The sequence below is a fragment of the Oncorhynchus gorbuscha genome, unplaced genomic scaffold, assembly GCF_021184085.1.
Source record: "Oncorhynchus gorbuscha isolate QuinsamMale2020 ecotype Even-year unplaced genomic scaffold, OgorEven_v1.0 Un_scaffold_1087, whole genome shotgun sequence".
Taxonomy (NCBI): Eukaryota; Metazoa; Chordata; class Actinopteri; order Salmoniformes; family Salmonidae; genus Oncorhynchus; species Oncorhynchus gorbuscha.
The window spans coordinates 190,001-209,329 of record NW_025745973.1 but is presented as its reverse complement, the minus strand read 5'-3'; the positions used below and the strand labels follow the sequence as shown (position 1 = coordinate 209,329).

The 19,329-nt window shown below is 46.5% G+C and overlaps 1 protein-coding gene across 1 annotated transcript in view; it reads right to left on the bottom strand.

Moving 5' to 3' along the window:
• Nucleotides 1-2,191: 2,191 nt before the first annotated feature.
• LOC124021206 (transmembrane protein 178B-like) overlaps nt 2,192-19,329 on the bottom strand; it is a gene marked incomplete at its 3' end in the record, with an annotated part of 122,394 nt that continues 105,256 nt past the window's right edge. The window contains exon 4 of the mRNA XM_046336556.1: nt 2,192-2,370. Coding sequence (XP_046192512.1) covers nt 2,192-2,370 — 179 coding nt within the window. The remainder of the gene's footprint in view (nt 2,371-19,329) is intronic.

The following is a 19,329-nucleotide window of genomic DNA, read 5'->3' as shown; positions in this document are numbered from 1 at the left end:
TGTTTCCTGTCTCTCTGTACCAGTGCATTTATCCCTGTGTTTCCTGTCTCTCTGTACCAGTGTATTTATCCCTGTGTTTCCTGTCTCTCTGTGCCAGTTCGTCTTGTATGTTGCCAAGTCAACCAGCGTTTTTCCTGTTCACCTGATTTTTGCTTTGTCTTTTTTCTAGTCCTCCTAGTTTTGACCCTTGACTGTTTCTGGACTCCGTACCCGCCTGCCTGACCATTCTGCCTGCCTTGACCACGAGCCTGTCTGCCACTCTGTACCTCCTGGACTCTGATCTGGTTTTGACCTTTGGCCTGTCCACGACGATTGTCTTGCCGACCCCTTTTGGATTAATAAACACTGTAATACTCCAACCATCTGCCTCCTGTGTCTGCTAAAGCTAACTCTCTCTCCTCTGCTCTCATCCTTCTAGATCTATCGGCTGCCTTCGATACTGTGAACCATCAGATCCTCCTCTCCACCCTCTCCGAGTTGGGCATCTCCGGCGCGGCCCACGCTTGGATTGCGTCCTACCTGACAGGTCGCTCCTACCAGGTGGCGTGGCGAGAATCTGTCTCCTCACCACGCGCTCTCACCACTGGTGTCCCCCAGGGCTCTGTTCCAGGCCCTCTCCTATTCTCGCTATACACCAAGTCACTTGGCTCTGTCATAACCTCACATGGTCTCTCCTATCATTGCTATGCAGACGACACACAATTAATCTTCTTCTTTCCCCCTTCTGATGACCAGGTGGCGAATCGCATCTCTGCATGTCTGGCAGACATATCAGTGTGGATGACGGATCACCACCTCAAGCTGAACCTCGGCAAGACGGAGCTGCTCTTCCTCCCGGGGAAGGACTGCCCGTTCCATGATCTCGCCATCACGGTTGACAACTCCATTGTGTCCTCCTCCCAGAGCGCTAAGAACCTTGGCGTGATCCTGGACAACACCCTGTCGTTCTCAACCAACATCAAGGCGGTGGCCCGTTCCTGTAGGTTCATGCTCTACAACATCCGCAGAGTACGACCCTGCCTCACACAGGAAGCGGCGCAGGTCCTAATCCAGGCACTTGTCATCTCCCGTCTGGATTACTGCAACTCGCTGTTGGCTGGGCTCCCTGCTTGTGCCATTAAACCCCTTCAACTCATCCAGAACGCCGCAGCCCGTCTGGTGTTCAACCTTCCCAAGTTCTCTCACGTCACCCCGCTCCTCCGTTCTCTCCACTGGCTTCCAGTTGAAGCTCGCATCTGCTACAAGACCATGGTGCTTGCCTACGGAGCTGTGAGGGGAACGGCACCTCAGTACCTCCAGGCTCTGATCAGGCCCTACACCCAAACAAGGGCACTGCGTTCATCCACCTCTGGCCTGCTCGCCTCCCTACCACTGAGGAAGTACAGCTCCCGCTCAGCCCAGTCAAAACTGTTCGCTGCTCTGGCCCCCCAATGGTGGAACAAACTCCCTCACGACGCCAGGACAGCGGAGTCAATCACCACCTTCCGGAGACACCTGAAACCCCACCTCTTTAAGGAATACCTAGGATAGGATAAGTAATCCCTCTCACCCCCCCCCTTTAAGATTTAGATGCACTATTGTAAAGTGACTGTTCCACTGGATGTCATAAGGTGAATGCACCAATTTGTAAGTCGCTCTGGATAAGAGCGTCTGCTAAATGACTTAAATGTAAATGTAATGCATCTGTGTCTCGCCTTGTGCCTTGACACTTGCGGTCGGATGCCAAGCAGTTGCCGTACCAAGCGGTGATGCAGCCAGTCAAGATGCTCCCAATGGTGCAGCTGTAGAACTTTTGAGGATCTGAGGTCCCCATGCCAAATATTTTCTACCTCCTTATGGGGAAGAGGCTTTGTCGTGCCCTATTCACGACTGTGCTGGTATGTGTGGACCATGAATAGATCCTTAGTGATTTGGACACTACAGCCCTGTCGATGTGAATGGTGGCGTGCTCTGGTCTCCATTTCCGGTAGTCCACAATCAGCTCCTTTGTCTTGCTGACGTTAAAGGAGAGGATGTTGTCCTGGCATCAAACTGCCAGGTCTCTAACCTCCTCCCTGTAGGCTGTCTCCTCGCCATCGGTGATCAATCCTACCACCATCGTGTAATAATAATGTTAATAATGTTGTTGAAGTCGTGCACGGTCACACAGCTGTGGGTGAACAGGGAGTACAGGAGGGGACTTAGCACGCACCCCTGGGGACCTCTGGGGATCTCCAGTGTTGAGGATCAGCGTGGCAGATGTGTTGCTACATACCCTCCCCACCTGGGGACGACCCGTCAGGAAGTCCAGGATCCAGTTGCAGAGGGAGGTGTTGAGTCCCAGGGTCCGCAGATTAGTGATGACCTTGGAGGGCACTATGGTCTTAAATGCTGAGAGGTAGCCAATGAACAGCATTCTCACATAGGTGTTCCTCTTGTCCAGGTGGGAGAAGACAGTGTGGAGGGAAATAGAGATTGCGTCATCTGTGGATCTTTTGGGTCGGTATGCAACTTGAAGTGGGTCCATGGTGCCTGTGATGATGGTGTTGATGTGAGCCATGACCAGCCTTTCAAAGCTACAAATGTGAGTGTTACTGGGCCATAGTCATTTAGACAGGTTACCTTGGCGTTCTTGGGAACAGGGACTATGGTGATCCGTTTGAAACATGTAGGTATTACAGACTGGATCAGGGAGAGGTTGAACACGTCAGTGAAGACAATTGCCAGGGGTTTAGCGCACGCTCTCAGTACGAGTCCTGGTAATCCGTCTGGCCCTGCGGCCTTGACAATGTTAATTTGCTTAAAGGTCTTATTCACATGGGCTACGGAGAGCCTGATCACACAATCGTCCGGAACAGCTAGTGCTCTCATGCATGGTTCAGTGTTGCTTGCCTCGAAGTGAGCATAGATCCATTCAGCTCGTCTGGTAGGCTCGTGTTACTGGGCAGTGACTTCATCTAATCAGTAGAGAGGAGAACAGCAGAAGTCTGCTACAGAATCCCATCTGCTTAGTTTAGTTTGGCCTACAGGTCCACCGGTTTAGCTCTCTTACAGTATCGAGTCCATTCATCAATCAGCCTTATCTTGACAATAGGGCAGCACTTTGAAACTATTTAAAAGTTCTCCTTATGTATGTATTCCATATGGCACCCTATTCCCTTGATAGTGCACCCTATTCCCTTGATAGTGCACCCTATAGGCCCTGGTCAATAGTAGCTCACTATTAAAGGAATAGGGTTGTATTTGGGATGCAGGGCCATATCTCCCTAGCTGTTGGCTTCTCTGACATGCTGAGCTTTAGAGACAAGGTGGGGCATTTAGTCTCCTTAGCTCGCTAAACCCCGCCCTGTCAGCGTTAATCCGGGGCTTAATCCAAGTATTTATTTATGGTAAAGGAAGAGAGAGAGATTGTGGAGGAGGATTAAAAAGAGATGAGCGAAATAATCGATGCAGCTGCTGCAGCGCAGGCTTTGAGAATTAGGGAAGGGCTGTCACTCAGGGAAAGTACCTAGTCATATAGCATCACCAGACAGAGGAGATGGAACAGGAGAGACAGTACCTAGTCCCATAGCATCACCAGACAGAGGAGATGAAACAGGAGAGACAGTACCTAGTCACATAGCATCACCAGACAGAGGAGATGAAACAGGAGAGACAGTACCTAGTCACATAGCATCACCAGACAGAGGAGATGAAACAGGAGAGACAGTACCTAGTCACATAGCATCACCAGACAGAGGAGATGAAACAGGAGAGACAGTACCTAGTCCCATAGCATCACCAGACAGAGGAGATGGAACAGGAGAGACAGTACCTAGTCCCAAAGCATCACCAGACAGAGGAGATGAAACAGGAGAGACAGTACCTAGTCCCATAGCATCACCAGACAGAGGAGATGGAACAGGAGAGACCGTTGGGACCTAGTCCCATAGCATCACCAGACAGAAGGGCTGTCACTCAGGGACAGTATGTAGTCCCATAGCATCACCAGACAGAAGGGCTGTCACTCAGGGACAGTACCTAGTCCCATAGCATCACCAGACAGAAGGGCTGTCACTCAGGGACAGTACCTAGTCCCATAGCAGAGTTGGAGAGGGTTGGGAGTAGGAGGGAGTGGTGGAGGGATTCGGAGTCGGAGGGGGTGGTGGAGGTGTTTGGAGTTGGAGGGGGTGGTGGAGGGGTTCGGAGTTGGAGGGGTTGGGAGTCAGAGGGGTGGTGGAGGGGTTCGGAGATGGAGGGGTTGGGAGTAGGAGGGAGTGGTGGAGGGGTTTTGAGTCAGAGGGGGTGGTGGAGGGTTTCGGAGATGGAGGGGTTGGGAGTAGGAGGGGGTGGTGGAGGTGGAAAGGGACAGAGGTGGACGTGTATGGAGTTTTTTTTAAAATGATATTTTTACCTTTATTTAACCAGGCAAGTCAGTTAAGAACAAATTCTTATTTTCAATGACGGCCTAGGAACAGTGGGTTAACTGCCTGTTCAGGGGCAGAACGACAGATTTGTACCTTGTCAGCTCGGGGGTTTGAACTTGCAACCTTTCGGTTACTAGTCCAACGCTCTAACCACTAGGCTACGCTGCCGCCCCTGGTTGGGGTCAGAGGAGTCGGAGGGGGAGGTGGAGGAGGTCGGAAGTGGAGGGGGTTGGGGTGGGAGGGGAGGGGGTTGTGATCGTAGGTGGAGGGGATTGGGGGTCGTAGGTGGAGGAGTTTGGGGTTCTACATCCTCTAGGACAGTACAACTCTCCATCCTCGAGGTAGTAGGACAGTACAACACTCCATCCTCTAGGTAGTAGGACAGTACAACACTCCATCCTCTAGGTAGTAGGACAGTACAACTCTCCATCCTCTAGGTAGTAGGACAGTACAACACTCCATCCTCTAGGTAGTAGGACAGTACAACACTCCATCCTCTAGGTAGTAGGACAGTACAACTCTCCATCCTCTAGGACAGTACAACTCTCCATCCTCTAGGTAGTAGGACAGTACAACTCTCCATCCTCTAGGTAGTAGGACAGTACAGCTCTCCATCCTCTAGGTAGTAGGACAGTACAACTCTCCATCCTCTAGGACAGTACAACTCTCCATCCTCTAGGACAGTACAACTCTCCATCCTCTAGGACAGTACAACTCTCCATCCTCTAGGACAGTACAACTCTCCATCCTCTAGGTAGTAGGACAGTACAACTCTCCATCCTCTAGGACAGTACAACTCTCCATCCTCTAGGTAGTAGGACAGTACAACTCTCCATCCTCTAGGTAGTAGGACAGTACATCTCTCCATCCTCTAGGACAGTACATCTCTCCATCCTCTAGGTAGTAGGACAGTACAACTCTCCATCCTCTAGGTAGTAGGACAGTACAACTCTCCATCCTCTAGGACAGTACAACTCTCCATCCTCTAGGACAGTACAACTCTCCATCCTCTAGGTAGTAGGACAGTACAACTCTCCATCCTCTAGGACAGTACAACTCTCCATCCTCTAGGTAGTAGGACAGTACAACTCTCCATCCTCTAGGACAGTACAACTCTCCATGCTCTAGGACAGTACAACTCTCCATCCTCTAGGACAGTACAACTCTCCATCCTCTAGGACAGTACAACTCTCCATCCTCTAGGACAGTACAACTCTCCATCCTCTAGGTAGTAGGACAGTACAACTCTCCATCCTCTAGGACAGTACAACTCTCCATCCTCTAGGACAGTACAACTCTCCATCCTCTAGGACAGTACAACTCTCCATCCTCTAGGACAGTACAACTCTCCATCCTCTAGGACAGTACAACTCTCCATCCTCTAGGACAGTACAACTCTCCATCCTCTAGGTAGTAGGACAGTACAACTCTCCATCCTCTAGGACAGTACAACTCTCCATCCTCTAGGTAGTAGGACAGTACAACTCTCCATCCTCTAGGTAGTAGGACAGTACAACTCTCCATCCTCTAGGACAGTACAACTCTCCATCCTCTAGGTAGTAGGACAGTACAACTCTCCATCCTCTAGGACAGTACAACTCTCCATCCTCTAGGTAGTAGGACAGTACAACTCTCCATCCTCTAGGACAGTACAACTCTCCATCCTCTAGGTAGTAGGACAGTACAACTCTCCATCCTCTAGGTAGTAGGACAGTATAACTCTCCATCCTCTAGGACAGTACAACTCTCCATCCTCTAGGACAGTACAACTCTCCATCCTCTAGGTAGTAGGACAGTACAACTCTCCATCCTCTAGGACAGTACAACTCTCCATCCTCTAGGTAGTAGGACAGTACAACTCTCCATCCTCTAGGACAGTACACCTCTCCATCCTCTAGGACAGTACACCTTTCCATCCTCTAGGACAGTACAACTCTCCATCCTCTAGGTAGTAGGACAGTACAACTCTCCATCCTCTAGGTAGTAGGACAGTACAACTCTCCATCCTCTAGGACAGTACAACTCTCCATCCTCTAGGACAGTACACCTCTCCATCCTCTAGGACAGTAATACTCTCCATCCTCTAGGTAGTAGGACAGTACAACTCTCCATCCTCTAGGACAGTACAACTCTCCATCCTCTAGATAGTAGGACAGTACAACTCTCCATTGTCTAGGACAGTACAACTCTCCATTGTCTAGGACAGTACAACTCTCCATTGTCTAGGACAGTACAACTCTCCATTGTCTAGGACAGTACAACTCTTCATACTCTAGGTAGTAGGACAGTACAACTCTCCATCCTCTAGGTAGTAGGACAGTACAACACTCCATCCTCTAGGACAGTACAACTCTCCATCCTCTAGGTAGTAGGACAGTACAACTCTCCATCCTCTAGGACAGTACAACACTCCATCCTCTAGGTAGTAGGACAGTACAACTCTCCATCCTCTAGGACAGTACAACTCTCCATCCTCTAGGACAGTACAACTCTCCATCCTCTAGGACAGTACAACTCTCCATCCTCTAGGTAGTAGGACAGTACAACTCTCCATCCTCTAGGACAGTACAACTCTCCATCCTCTAGGTAGTAGGACAGTACAACTCTCCATCCTCTAGGTAGTAGGACGGTACAACACTCCATCCTCTAGGTAGTAGGACGGTACAACACTCCATCCTCTAGGTAGTAGGACAGTACAACTCTCCATCCTCTAGGACAGTACAACTCTCCATCCTCTAGGTAGTAGGACAGTACAACTCTCCATCCTCTAGGACGGTACAACTCTCCATCCTCTAGGTAGTAGGACGGTACAACACTCCATCCTCTAGGTAGTAGGACAATACAACTCTCCATCCTCTAGGTAGTAGGACGGTACCGGCTCTGACTTCGTGATACGTTCCTTAACCGTTGGTTCTGTTCAGACATTACAACACTGAGGGAGGAAGAGAGGGGATGAATCATGTCCCCGTGGCAACTACGGTCACATGACTGGGCCGAACCGATTTCAGCTAATCTGGGATGCCTGGGATGCACATGTGTAATGAGGTGCATCGATCCTAGACTGCCAGCTATACACACACACACACACACACACACACACACACACACACACACACACACACACACACACACACACACACACACACACACACACACACACACACACACACACACACACACACACACACACACACACACACACACACACACACACACACACACACACACACACGGTTTCCCCCCTATTAATTGTGGTTGATTGTGCTTCCCATCAATCATTCACCAACAAGAGGGATTTAATCCTTCTGCAAGGTCTGCTACTCCTTCCTCTGTTGTAGGGCTGTGTGTGTGTCTGTGTGTCTGTGTGTCTGTGTGTTAGAGAGAGAGAGAGAGAGAGAGAGAGAGAGAGAGAGAGAGAGAGAGAGAGAGAGAGAGAGAGAGAGAGAGAGAGAGAGAGAGAGAGAGAGAGGATTTAATCCTTCTGCAAGGTCTGCTACTCCTTCCTCTGTTGCAGGCCTGTGTGTCTGTGTGTGTGTCTGTGTATGTGTGTGTGTGTGTGTTAGAGAGAGAGAGAGGGATGTGTGTGTGTGTGTGTGTGTGTGTGTGTGTGTGCGTGCGTGTGTGTTGTGAGAGAGGGACGTGTGTGTTTGTTAGAGAGGGAGACGTGTGTTTGTGTGCGTGTGTGTTAGAGAGAGGGACGTGTGTGTGTTTGTTAGAGAGGGAGACGTGTGTGTGTGTGTGTGTGTACTGTCCAACCCAACACCATGTTTAAATGGAAATAATAATTTTTCGCTAATTAATATTTTCTGTGATTAACAACTACTTCAAAATTGTGTCAGACAACATCAGAGTTCATCCCTCATATAAACCTCCTGAGACCCATCAATACAGTCAGACATCAGAGTTCATCCCTCATAAACCTACTGAGACCCATCAATACAGTCAGACATCAGAGTTCATCCCTCATAACCCTCCTGAGACCCATCAATACAGTCAGACATCAGAGTTCATCCCTCATAACCCTCCTGAGACCCATCAATACAGTCAGACATCAGACCCATCAATACAGTCAGACATCAGAGTTCATCCCTCATAAACCTCCTGAGACCCATCAATACAGTCAGACATCAGAGTTCATCCCTCATAACCCTCCTGAGACCCATCAATACAGTCAGACATCAGAGTTCATCCCTCATATAAACCTCCTGAGACCCATCAATACAGTCAGACATCAGAGTTCATCCCTCATAAACCTCCTGAGACCCATCAATACAGTCAGACATCAGAGTTCATCCCTCATATAAACCTCCTGAGACCCATCAATACAGTCAGACATCAGAGTTCATCCCTCATAACCCTCCTGAGACCCATCAATACAGTCAGACATTTAGAAATAGACCTAAAAACCCTATTTCTCCAATGAGCTGTCAGAATGTAAGGCAGCACGTAACCTTACAGTAGCCTGACAGTAGGTCTACTTCAACAACACGTAACCTTACAGTAGCCTGACAGTAGGTCTACTTCTACAACACGTAACCTTACAGTAGCCTGACAGCCAAGACAGTAGGTCTACTTCTACAACACGTAACCTTACAGTAGCCTGACAGTAGGTCTACTTCTACAACACGTAACCTTACAGTAGCCTGACAGTAGGTCTACTTCTACAACACGTAACCTTACAGTAGCCTGACAGCCAAGACAGTAGGTCTACTTCTACAACACGTAACCTTACAGTAGCCTGACAGTAGCCTGACAGTAGGTCTACTTCAACAACACGTAACCTTACAGTAGCCTGACAGTAGGTCTACTTCTACAACACGTAACCTTACAGTAGCCTGACAGCCAAGACAGTAGGTCTACTTCTACAACACGTAACCTTACAGTAGCCTGACAACCAAGACAGTAGGTCTACTTCTACAACACGTAACCTTACAGTAGCCTGACAGTAGGTCTACTTCTACAACACGTAACCTTACAGTAGCCTGACAGCCAAGACAGTAGGTCTACTTCAACAACACGTAACCTTACAGTAGCCTGACAGTAGGTCTACTTCTACAACACGTAACCTTACAGTAGCCTGACAGTAGGTCTACTTCTACAACACGTAACCTTACAGTAGCCTGACAGTAGGTCTACTTCTACAACACGTAACCTTACAGTAGCCTGACAACACGTAACCTTACAGTAGCCTGACAGTAGGTCTACTTCTACAACACGTAACCTTACAGTAGCCTGACAGTAGGTCTACTTCTACATCACATAACCTTACAGTAGCCTGACAGCCAAGACAGTAGGTCTACTTCAACAACACGTAACCTTACAGTAGCCTGACAGTAGGTCTACTTCTACAACACGTAACCTTACAGTAGCCTGACAGCCAAGACAGTAGGTCTACTTCTACAACACGTAACCTTACAGTAGCCTGACAACCAAGACAGTAGGTCTACTTCTACAACACGTAACCTTACAGTAGCCTGACAGTAGGTCTACTTCTACAACACGTAACCTTACAGTAGCCTGACAGCCAAGACAGTAGGTCTACTTCAACAACACGTAACCTTACAGTAGCCTGACAGTAGGTCTACTTCTACAACACGTAACCTTACAGTAGCCTGACAGTAGGTCTACTTCTACAACACGTAACCTTACAGTAGCCTGACAGTAGGTCTACTTCTACAACACGTAACCTTACAGTAGCCTGACAGTAGGTCTACTTCTACAACACGTAACCTTACAGTAGCCTGACAGTAGGTCTACTTCTATAACACGTAAACTTACAGTAGCCTGACAGTAGGTCTACTTCTACAACACGTAACCTTACAGTAGCCTGACAGTAGGTCTACTTCTACAACACGTAACCTTACAGCAGCCTGACAGTAGGTCTACTTCTACAACATCCTACCACATCCTACAGTAGCCTGACAGCCAAGACAGTAGGTCTACTTCTACAACACGTAACCTTACAGTAGCCTGACAGCCAAGACAGGATGTCTACTTCTACAAAACGTAACCTTAATTAAGGTAGCCTGACAGTCAAGACAGTAGGTCTACTTCTACAACACGTAGCATAACAGTAGCCTGACAGCTATTGAGGTGAACGTAACTTCTGAGCAGATGCATTGAATGCTCTGCTCGTTATCTGCAAGGTTGTGTTTCCATAGAAATTTAATTAATAGAACAGCAATCCCCATTCAAGTCAATGTTCTGTAATTATATTACGTATATTATGTTCTGTAATTATATAACGTTTCTGACAAGGTCAGTGTTGCAATATTAACGAGTTCTCCTCCTTTATTGGCTCGCGGCGTGGGATAATGTTGCCTATGGTAACAGCTATCCTAAACGCAGTCAGCCAACCACTCCCATCCCCACTATCTAAACTATTTAATGGGTTGTGTCCCAAATGGCACTCTATTCCCTATGGGCCCTGGTCTAAAGTAGTGTACTAAATAGGGAATAGGGTGCCATAGGGCCCCCGTATAAAGTAGTGTACTAAATAGGGAAGAGGGTGCCATAGGGCCCTGGTCTAAAGTAGTGTACTAAATAGGGAATAGGGTGCCATAGGGCCCTGGTCTAAAGTAGTGTACTAAATAGGGAATAGGGTGCCATAGGACCCTGGACTAAAGTAGTGCACTGTATAGGGAATTAGGGTGCTATTTGGGACAGAGATATGTTCTCCCTTCTGTCTCTCTCTGCTCTGATCAGCCATCTCTCTACCAATCTACTCATCTAATAGTGTGGAGGGGTGGAGGGGTGGAGAGGTGGAGTGACTTGAGAGGGGGACAGAGGGAGGAAGAGAGGGGAGAGGAAGAGAGGGGAGAGGGGGACAGAGGGAGGAAGAGAGGGGAGAGGGGGGAGAGGAAGAATTGTGAGGTCTCATCAAATCTCCTACCCCCTTCCTTTCAAGACCTTTTCCCTCTCCTTGTCCCCCAGTCCCAGTCTTTTCTTTAACTCATCACATCCTCAGTCCCAGTCTTTAACTCATCACATCCCCAGTCCCAGTCTTTAACTCATCACATCCCCAGTCCCAGTCTTTAACTCATCACATTCCCAGTCCCAGTCTTTAACTCATCACATTCCCAGTCCCAGTCCCAGTCTTTAACTCATCACATTCCCAGTCCCATTCTTTAACTCATCACATCCCCAGTCCTAGTCTTTAACTCATCACATTCCCAGTCCCAGTCTGTCATTTCTTTAACTCATCACATTCCCAGTCCCAGTCCCAGTCTTTTCTTTAACTCATCACATCCCCAGTCCCAGTCTTTAACTCATCACATTCCCAGTCCCAGTCTTTAACTCATCACATTCCCAGTCCCAGTCTTTAACTAACTCATCACATTCCCAGTCCCAGTCTTTTCTTTAACTCATCACATTCCCAGTCCCAGTCCCAGGCTTTTCTTTAACTAACTCATCACATCCCCAGTCCTAGTCTTTTCTTTAACTCATCACATCCCCAGTCCCAGTCTTTTCTTTAACTCATCACATCCCCAGTCCCAGTCTTTAACTCATCACATTCCCAGTCCCATTCTTTAACTCATCACATTCCCAGTCCCAGTCTTTAACTCATCACATTCCCAGTCCCAGTCTTTTCTTTAACTCATCACATCCCCAGTCCCAGTCCCATTCTTTAACTCATCACATCCCCAGTCCCAGTCTGTCATTTCTTTAACTCATCACATCCCCAGTCCCAGTCCCAGTCTTTTCTTTAACTCATCACATCCCCAGTCCCAGTCTTTAACTCATCACATTCCCAGTCCCAGTCTTTAACTCATCACATTCCCAGTCCCAGTCTTTAACTAACTCATCACATTCCAAGTCCCAGTCTTTTCTTTAACTCATCACATTCCCAGTCCCAGTCCCAGGCTTTTCTTTAACTAACTCATCACATCCCCAGTCCTAGTCTTTTCTTTAACTCATCACATCCCCAGTCCCAGTCTTTTCTTTAACTCATCACATCCCCAGTCCCAGTCTTTAACTCATCACATTCCCAGTCCCATTCTTTAACTCATCACATTCCCAGTCCCAGTCTTTAACTCATCACATTCCCAGTCCCAGTCTTTTCTTTAACTCATCACATCCCCAGTCCCAGTCCTATTCTTTAACTCATCACATCCCCAGTCCCAGTCTGTCATTTCTTTAACTCATCACATCCCCAGTCCCAGTCCCAGTCTTTTCTTTAACTAACTCATCACATCCCCAGTCCTAGTCTTTTCTTTAACTCATCACATCCCCATTCCCAGTCTTTAACTCATCACATTCCCAGTCTTTAACTCATCACATTCCCAGTCCCAGCCTGTCATTTCTTTAACTCATCACATCCCCAGTCCAGTCTTTAACTCATGACATTCCCAGTCCCAGTCTGTCATTTATTTAACTCATCACATTCCCAGTCCCAGTCCCAGTCTTTTCTTTAACTAACTCATCACATTCCCAGTCCCAGTCTTTTCTTTAACTCATCACATTCCCAGTCCCAGTCTTTTCTTTAACTAACTCATCACATTCCCAGTCCCAGTCTTTTCTTTAACTAACTCATCACATTCCCAGTCCTAGTCTTTAACTCATCACATTCCCAGTCCCAGTCCCAGTCTTTAACTCATCCCAGTCCCAGTCCCAGTCTTTTCTTTAACTAACTCATCACATTCCCAGTCCCAGTCTTTTCTTTAACTCATCACATTCCCAGTCCCAGTCTTTAACTCATCACATTCCCAGTACCAGTCTTTAACTCATCACATTCCCAGTCCCAGTCTTGAACTAACTCATCACATTCCCAGTCCCAGTCTTTTCTTTAACTCATCACATTCCCAGTCCCAGTCCCAGGCTTTTCTTTAACTAACTCATCACATCCCCAGTCCTAGTCTTTTCTTTAACTCATCACATCCCCAGTCCCAGTCTTTTCTTTAACTCATCACATCCCCAGTCCCAGTCTTTAACTCATCACATTCCCAGTCCCAGTCTTTAACTCATCACATTCCCAGTCCCAGTCTTTAACTTCACATTCCCAGTCCCAGTCTTTTCTTTAACTCATCACATTCCCAGTCCCAGTCCCAGGCTTTTCTTTAACTAACTCAACATCCCCAGTCCTAGTCTTTTCTTTAACTCATCACATCCCCAGTCCCAGTCTTTTCTTTAACTCATCACATCCCCAGTCCCAGTCTTTAACTCATCACATTCCCAGTCCCATTCTTTAACTCATCACATTCCCAGTCCCAGTCTTTAACTCATCACATTCCCAGTCCCAGTCTTTTCTTTAACTCATCACATCCCCAGTCCCAGTCCCATTCTTTAACTCATCACATCCCCAGTCCCAGTCTGTCATTTCTTTAACTCATCACATCCCCAGTCCCAGTCCCAGTCTTTTCTTTAACTAACTCATCACATCCCCAGTCCTAGTCTTTTCTTTAACTCATCACATCCCCATTCCCAGTCCCAGTCTTTAACTCATCACATTCCCAGTCCCAGCCTGTCATTTCTTTAACTCATCACATCCCCAGTCCAGTCTTTAACTCATCCCAGTCCCAGTCCCAGTCTTTTCTTTAACTAACTCATCACATTCCCAGTCCCAGTCTTTTCTTTAACTCATCACATTCCCAGTCCCAGTCTTTAACTCATCACATTCCCAGTACCAGTCCCAGTCTTTTCTTTAACTAACTCATCACATTCCCAGTCCCAGTCTTTTCTTTAACTCATCACATTCCCAGTCCCAGTCCCAGTCCCATCAGTCCTAGTCTTTAACTCATCACATTCCCAGTCCCAGTCTTTAACTCATCACATTCCCAGTACCAGTCTTTAACTCATCACATTCCCAGTCCCAGTCTTTAACTAACTCATCACATTCCCAGTCCCAGTCTTTTCTTTAACTCATCACATTCCCAGTCCCAGTCCCAGGCTTTTCTTTAACTAACTCATCACATCCCCAGTCCTAGTCTTTTCTTTAACTCATCACATCCCCAGTCCCAGTCTTTTCTTTAACTCATCACATCCCCAGTCCCAGTCTTTAACTCATCACATTCCCAGTCCCAGTCTTTAACTCATCACATTCCCAGTCCCAGTCTTTAACTAACTCATCACATTCCCAGTCCCAGTCTTTTCTTTAACTCATCACATTCCCAGTCCCAGTCCCAGGCTTTTCTTTAACTAACTCATCACATCCCCAGTCCTAGTCTTTTCTTTAACTCATCACATCCCCAGTCCCAGTCTTTTCTTTAACTCATCACATCCCCAGTCCCAGTCTTTAACTCATCACATTCCCAGTCCCATTCTTTAACTCATCACATTCCCAGTCCCAGTCTTTAACTCATCACATTCCCAGTCCCAGTCTTTTCTTTAACTCATCACATCCCCAGTCCCAGTCCCATTCTTTAACTCATCACATCCCCAGTCCCAGTCTGTCATTTCTTTAACTCATCACATCCCCAGTCCCAGTCTTTTCTTTAACTAACTCATCACATTCCCAGTCCCAGTCTTTTCTTTAACTCATCACATTCCCAGTCCCAGTCTTTAACTCATCACATTCCCAGTACCAGTCTTTAACTCATCACATTCCCAGTCCCAGTCTTGAACTAACTCATCACATTCCCAGTCCCAGTCTTTTCTTTAACTCATCACATTCCCAGTCCCAGTCCCAGGCTTTTCTTTAACTAACTCATCACATCCCCATCCTAGTCTTTTCTTTAACTCATCACATCCCCAGTCCCAGTCTTTTCTTTAACTCATCACATCCCCAGTCCCAGTCTTTAACTCATCACATTCCCAGTCCCAGTCTTTAACTCATCACATTCCCAGTCCCAGTCTTTAACTAACTCATCACATTCCCAGTCCCAGTCTTTTCTTTAACTCATCACATTCCCAGTCCCAGTCCCAGGCTTTTCTTTAACTAACTCATCACATCCCCAGTCCCAGTCTTTTCTTTAACTCATCACATCCCCAGTCCCAGTCTTTTCTTTAACTCATCACATTCCCAGTCCCAGTCCTCAGTCCCATTTTTAACTCATCACATTCCCAGTCCCAGTCTTTAACTCATCACATTCCCAGTCCCAGTCTTTTCTTTAACTCATCACATCCCCAGTCCCAGTCCCATTCTTTAACTCATCACATCCCCAGTCCCAGTCTGTCATTTCTTTAACTCATCACATCCCCAGTCCCAGTCCCAGTCTTTTCTTTAACTAACTCATCACATCCCCAGTCCTAGTCTTTTCTTTAACTCATCACATCCCCATTCCCAGTCTTTAACTCATCACATTCCCAGTCTTTAACTCATCACATTCCCAGTCCCAGCCTGTCATTTCTTTAACTCATCACATCCCCAGTCCAGTCTTTAACTCATCCCAGTCCCAGTCCCAGTCTTTTCTTTAACTAACTCATCACATTCCCAGTCCCAGTCTTTTCTTTAACTCATCACATTCCCAGTCCCAGTCTTTAACTCATCACATTCCCAGTACCAGTCCCAGTCTTTTCTTTAACTAACTCATCACATTCCCAGTCCCAGTCTTTTCTTTAACTCATCACATTCCCAGTCCCAGTCCCAGTCTTTAACTCATCACATTCCCAGTCCTAGTCTTTAACTCATCACATTCCCAGTCCCAGTCTTTAACTCATCACATTCCCAGTACCAGTCTTTAACTCATCACATTCCCAGTCCCAGTCTTTAACTAACTCATCACATTCCCAGTCCCAGTCTTTTCTTTAACTCATCACATTCCCAGTCCCAGTCCCAGGCTTTTCTTTAACTAACTCATCACATCCCCAGTCCTAGTCTTTTCTTTAACTCATCACATCCCCAGTCCCAGTCTTTTCTTTAACTCATCACATCCCCAGTCCCAGTCTTTAACTCATCACATTCCCAGTCCCAGTCTTTAACTCATCACATTCCCAGTCCCAGTCTTTAACTAACTCATCACATTCCCAGTCCCAGTCTTTTCTTTAACTCATCACATTCCCAGTCCCAGTCCCAGGCTTTTCTTTAACTAACTCATCACATCCCCAGTCCTAGTCTTTTCTTTAACTCATCACATCCCCAGTCCCAGTCTTTTCTTTAACTCATCACATCCCCAGTCCCAGTCTTTAACTCATCACATTCCCAGTCCCATTCTTTAACTCATCACATTCCCAGTCCCAGTCTTTAACTCATCACATTCCCAGTCCCAGTCTTTTCTTTAACTCATCACATCCCCAGTCCCAGTCCCATTCTTTAACTCATCACATCCCCAGTCCCAGTCTGTCATTTCTTTAACTCATCACATCCCCAGTCCCAGTCCCAGTCTTTTCTTTAACTAACTCATCACATCCCCAGTCCTAGTCTTTTCTTTAACTCATCACATCCCCATTCCCAGTCTTTAACTCATCACATTCCCAGTCTTTAACTCATCACATTCCCAGTCCCAGCCTGTCATTTCTTTAACTCATCACATCCCCAGTCCAGTCTTTAACTCATCACATTCCCAGTCCCAGTCTGTCATTTATTTAACTCATCACATTCCCAGCCCCAGTCTTTTCTTTAACTCATCACATTCCCAGTCCCAGTCTTTTCTTTAACTAACTCATCACATTCCCAGTCCCAGTCTTTTCTTTAACTAACTCATCACATTCCCAGTCCTAGTCTTTAACTCATCACATTCCCAGTCCCAGTCTTTTCTTTAACTCATCCCAGTCCCAGTCCCAGTCTTTTCTTTAACTAACTCATCACATTCCCAGTCCCAGTCTTTTCTTTAACTCATCACATTCCCAGTCCCAGTCTTTAACTCATCACATTCCCAGTACCAGTCCCAGTCTTTTCTTTAACTAACTCATCACATTCCCAGTCCCAGTCTTTTCTTTAACTCATCACATTCCCAGTCCCAGTCCCAGTCTTTAACTCATCACATTCCCAGTCCTAGTCTTTAACTCATCACATTCCCAGTCCCAGTCTTTAACTCATTACATTCCCAGTCCTAGTCTTTAACTCATCACATTCCCAGTCCCAGTCTTTAACTCATCACATTCCCATTCCCAGTCTTTTCTTTAACTCATCACATCCCCAGTCCCAGTCTGTCATTTATTTAACTCATCACATTCCCAGTCCCAGTCTTTTCTTTAACTCATCACATTCCCAGTCCCAGTCTTTTCTTTAACTAACTCATCACATTCCCAGTCCCAGTCTTTTCTTTAACTAACTCATCACATTCCCAGTCCTAGTCTTTAACTCATCACATTCCCAGTCCCAGTCTTTTCTTTAACTCATCCCAGTCCCAGTCCCAGTCTTTTCTTTAACTAACTCATCACATTCCCAGTCCCAGTCTTTTCTTTAACTCATCACATTCCCAGTCCCAGTCTTTAACTCATCACATTCCCAGTACCAGTCCCAGTCTTTTCTTTAACTAACTCATCACATTCCCAGTCCCAGTCTTTTCTTTAACTCATCACATTCCCAGTCCCAGTCCCAGTCTTTAACTCATCACATTCCCAGTCCTAGTCTTTAACTCATCACATTCCCAGTCCCAGTCTTTAACTCATTACATTCCCAGTCCTAGTCTTTAACTCATCACATTCCCAGTCCCAGTCTTTAACTCATCACATTCCCAGTCCCAGTCTGTAACTCATCACATCCTCAGTCCCAGTCTTTAACTCATCACATCCCCAGTCCCAGTCTTTTCTTTAACTCATCACATTCCCATTCCCAGTCTTTTCTTTAACTCATCACATCCCCAGTCCCAGTCCCAGTCTTTAACTCATCACATTCCCAGTCCCAGTCTTTAACTCATCACATCCCCAGTCCCAGTCTTTAACTCATCACATTCCCAGTCCCAGTCCCAGTCTTTAACTCATCACATCCCCAGTCCCAGTCCCAGTCTTTAACTCATCACATTCCCAGTCCCAGTCCCAGTCCCAGTCTTTAACTCATCACATTCCCATTCCCAGTCTTTTCTTTAACTCATCACATCCCCAGTCCCAGTCCCAGTCTTTAACTCATCACATTCCCAGTCCCAGTCTTTAACTCATCACATCCCCAGTCCCAGTCCCAGTCTTTAACTCATCACATCCCCAGTCCCAGTCCCAGTCTTTAACTCATCACATTCCCAGTCCCAGTCTTTAACTCATCACATCCCCAGTCCCATTCCTTAACTCATCACATTCCCAGTCCCAGTCTTTAACTCATCACATTCCCATTCCCAGTCTTTTCTTTAACTCATCACATCCCCAGTCCCAGTCCCAGTCTTTAACTCATCACATTCCCAGTCCTAGTCTTTAACTCATCACATTCCCAGTCCCAGTCCTTAACTCATTACATTCCCAGTCCCAGTCTTTAACTCATCACATTCCCAGTCCCAGTCCCAGTCTTTAACTCATCACGTCCCTAGTCCCGGTCTTTAACTCATCACATTCCCAGTCCCGGTCTTTAACTCATCACATTCCCAGTCCCAGTCCCAGTCTTTAACTCATCACATCCCTAGTCCCGGTCTTTAACTCATCACATTCACTGCTGCTACTATTGACCATCTGTCCCTTTATACACAGTTAGAGTGCCTTCAGAAAGTCTTCCCAACCTTTGACCTTTTCCAGGTTTTGTCACAGACTGAATTTAAAATGGATTACATTTAGACTTAGTGTCACTGTCAAAGTGGATTTATGTTTTAAGAAATATTTTACTCAATAATTACACATGAAATGTGGAAATATCTATGAATGTTTTTGTTTATTGGTACAATAAAAATAATATATATAATAACAAAAATGATGCATTGAGTTAATATGTAATCAACCCCTTTGTTAGGCCCTCCATAAGTTCAGGTGTAAAAATGTACTTAACAAGTCACATAATGAGTTGCAAGGACAGATTGGTTTTGAATGGCTACCTCATCTCTGTACCCCACACGTACGTGTGTGTGTGTGTGTGTGTGTGTGTGTGTGTGTGTGTGTGTGTGTGTGTGTGTGTGTGTGTGTGTGTGTGTGTGTGTGTGTGTGTGTGTGT